The following is a 2,894-nucleotide window of genomic DNA, read 5'->3' as shown; positions in this document are numbered from 1 at the left end:
GCTGTACACCTGAAACTAACAAAATATTGTAAATCAACTGTATTTCAATTTTAAAAAAGAATATCATTTTTAACAACAGCAACTTGAAATCAATCAAAATGTTCACTATTAGAAGAACAGTTAAAACTATTTCCACTGATTATTATTGCAACCAGTAAGAATACTTGTTATAAAGTTCTATGTTAACATGGGACCTTACTAAGGTCCAGTTCAGAAGCTAAGATCAGATGCCTGTGATCATTACAATTACATAAAGAAGCACAAGTATGGAAAAGACTGCACATGACACCAGGTGTTTTACACTAAACGCATGATTTCACTGGGCGTGCGTCTCTTACTAAGCTGGGACTCCCAGCTCCATGCCGAACCCTTTTCTGTGAATGTACCTCGAACTTTCCAAGTAATGTCTCTTGAATGTTAACAACAGGTCCATTAGGACATGTGACAACTGGCTCTTTTGTCCTCTTTTTGTTGACGTGAGTTGTCGAGAAACTTGATCACCTGGTACCTTAATGAAGTTCCCAATCTATTGACATTGCAGCAGATGTTTCCAGCTACCATGAGGGGGCTTCTTCCAGTTCCTGAACCCGGAGTCGGGGTTGTCTCCAGCATTGCTGGTGTAGACGCCTGAGGTGCCGGTGTTGCGTGGGTGCAGGGTGCTGCTGGAGCTCCCAGGGCCACCTGCAGACACACGTGACAAAGCTGAGCTCAGGGTCCTGGGGCTGCCATGGAGTCCTGAACCTTTTTGCACAACTGCCCCCTTAAGAGTAAACTCACTGACGGCGCAAGCTCCGGCGGAGACCAATGGGCGCGCGGCGCCGGGGCTGCGCATGCGTCTTAAGGCTTCTCCCGGAAGTCGCTTCCTAGGTTCTGAGCGTGACGTCGTTTCCTAGGTTCCGAGCATGAAGTCGGTTCCTAGCTTCTGAGCGTGAACCCGCAGAAATGAACCCTTTAACTAAAGTTAAGCTGATCAACGAGCTGAATGAGCGTGATGTCCGGCTGGGGGTATCAGAGAAGGTGTCTTGGCACTCCGAGTACAAGGACAGCGCCTGGATCTTCTCGGGAGGGCTTCCTTATGAGCTGACTGAAGGGGACATCATCTGTGTGTTCTCACAATATGGCGAAATTGTTAACATTAATTTGGTACGGGACAAGAAGACTGGGAAATCCAAAGGATTCTGTTTCCTCTGCTATGAAGACCAGAGGAGCACAATTCTGGCTGTTGACAATTTTAATGGGATCAAGATCAAAGGAAGAACTATCCGAGTGGATCATGTGTCTAACTATCGGGCTCCTAAGGACTCAGAAGAAATGGATGATGTGACCAGACAGCTGCAGGAGAGGGGCTGCGGGGCTCACACTCCCTCACTGAGTTCATCTGAGGGCTCTGAAGACGGCAAACCCACCAGAAAACCCAAAAAAGGTAAAGCATTAAGGCCCAGGAGAAGATTCTGGGTAGGCTTAGTGTTTGCTCTCCTTAGCATTCACTGAGAGTTGGTAATCAGCTCTTAAGTGTGGAGGGGAAAGGTGTGGGGAAGCTTGCTTTAACTGGGAACGGAGAGGTATCAGCAGAAGGCTCATGGTGTGGGCTGAATTCTGCCCACCAAAATACATATGTTGAAGTCCTAACCGCGCCCCCCCCACCCAGTAACTCAGAACGTGACTGTATTTGGAGGTAGGGTCTTTAAAGAGGTAATTAAGAGTGGGAGTTGCCTTATACAGCAGCTCGACATATCAAGGGTGGCAGACATCCAGCCTGGCTTCTCGGAGGCACTTTTCTGGAAGTGGAGACTGTGAGTGCTTCACGCTGCTGCCAAGGATGCTTTCCTTTTGCATGTCCTCCATCTTTTCCATCTTCCTTTTCTTATTTTTCCCTTCTTTTCCTCCAGACAGAAAAGAAAAAAAGAAAAGAAAGAAAGAAACAGAGAAGACTGACCAGGAGGTACAGGCAGAGCCGCCAGCCTCCTCTTCATCGCCCAGAAGCAAGATGATAAAGGAAAAGGATGACCCTGGCTCTAAAAAGCACAGTGGCAAGAACTCAGAGAGGGGTCAGAAGCCAGAGTCCAGGGAGGTGTGGAAGCCCCGCCCCAGCTCCCCTGAGATCAGGACGGCCTGCCGTGGTGGCGCAGAGGACCGAGAGAGGGAGCCGAGGAAGGAGAAGCCCAAGCACGAACACAAGTCATCAGGCAGGAGGGAAGAGAGAGGAGACAAGAACAGAGAGAGAGACAGAGGTCGAAGCTCACACGCACATCGCAGCCGGCACAGTGGACGCTCTGAGGGGCGTAGCCACAGAAGTAGAAGTAGGAGTCAAGATCAGTCCCACAGGCATAAAAGGGCCCGGCACTCCCGGGACCGGGAGTCCTCGAATCCTAGTGACCACAGGCATCACTGAAGCCACAGCCTGTTCAGCTGCATGGTAGAATCGGAAATGAACTGTGTTGTTTTTTTGTTTTTTTGTTTTTTTCTGTACGTGGGCCTCTCACTGTTGTGGCCTCTCCCGTTGCAGAGCACAGGCTCCGGACGCGCAGGCTCAGCGGCCATGGCTCACGGGCCCAGCTGCTCCGCGTCATGTGGGATTCTCCCGGACCGGGGCACGAACCCGCGTCCCCTGCATCGGCAGGCGGACTCTCAACCACTGCGCCACCAGGGAAGCCCCGCTTCACTTATTTAATTCTGCTTCACTTTATTGTGTTTCACAGATACTGCATTTTTTACAAATTGAAAGTTTGTGGCAACTCTGCATTGAGCGAGTAAGTCTATTGTTGCCGTTCTTCTAACACCGTTTGCTTGATTCATGTCTCTGTGTCACATCTTGGTAATTCTCACAATATCTCAAACTTTGTTATTATTATATTTGTTGCAGTGATCTGTGGTCAGTGATCTTTGATGTTACT

General features: G+C 49.2%; 1 protein-coding gene across 1 annotated transcript; it reads left to right on the top strand.

Moving 5' to 3' along the window:
- Positions 1-918: 918 nt before the first annotated feature.
- Positions 919-2,646, top strand: LOC308627131 (RNA-binding motif protein, X-linked 2-like). The gene is made up of 2 exons (XM_081252897.1): positions 919-1,423; positions 1,890-2,646. Exons 1-2 carry the CDS (start codon positions 943-945, stop codon positions 2,390-2,392), a joined length of 984 nt encoding a protein of 327 aa, XP_081109023.1. The 5' UTR covers positions 919-942; the 3' UTR covers positions 2,393-2,646.
- The last annotated feature ends 248 nt before the right edge of the window (positions 2,647-2,894 follow it).

Source organism: Mesoplodon bidens (genome assembly GCF_964165515.1).
Source record: "Mesoplodon bidens genome assembly, chromosome: 13".
Classification (NCBI taxonomy): Eukaryota; Metazoa; Chordata; class Mammalia; order Artiodactyla; family Ziphiidae; genus Mesoplodon; species Mesoplodon bidens.
This window is presented reverse-complemented; position numbering and strand designations above follow the sequence as displayed.

What these genes read in the sequence shown, in the direction of transcription:
- LOC308627131 (XM_081252897.1), top strand. Translation starts at nt 943, where the DNA reads ATGAACCCTTTAACTAAAGTTAAGCTGATCAACGAGCTGAATGAGCGT. An exon ending in CACCAGAAAACCCAAAAAAG is followed by an intron (nt 1,424 to 1,889) that starts GTAAAGCATTAA and finishes CTTTTCCTCCAG; the next exon opens with ACAGAAAAGAAAAAAAGAAA.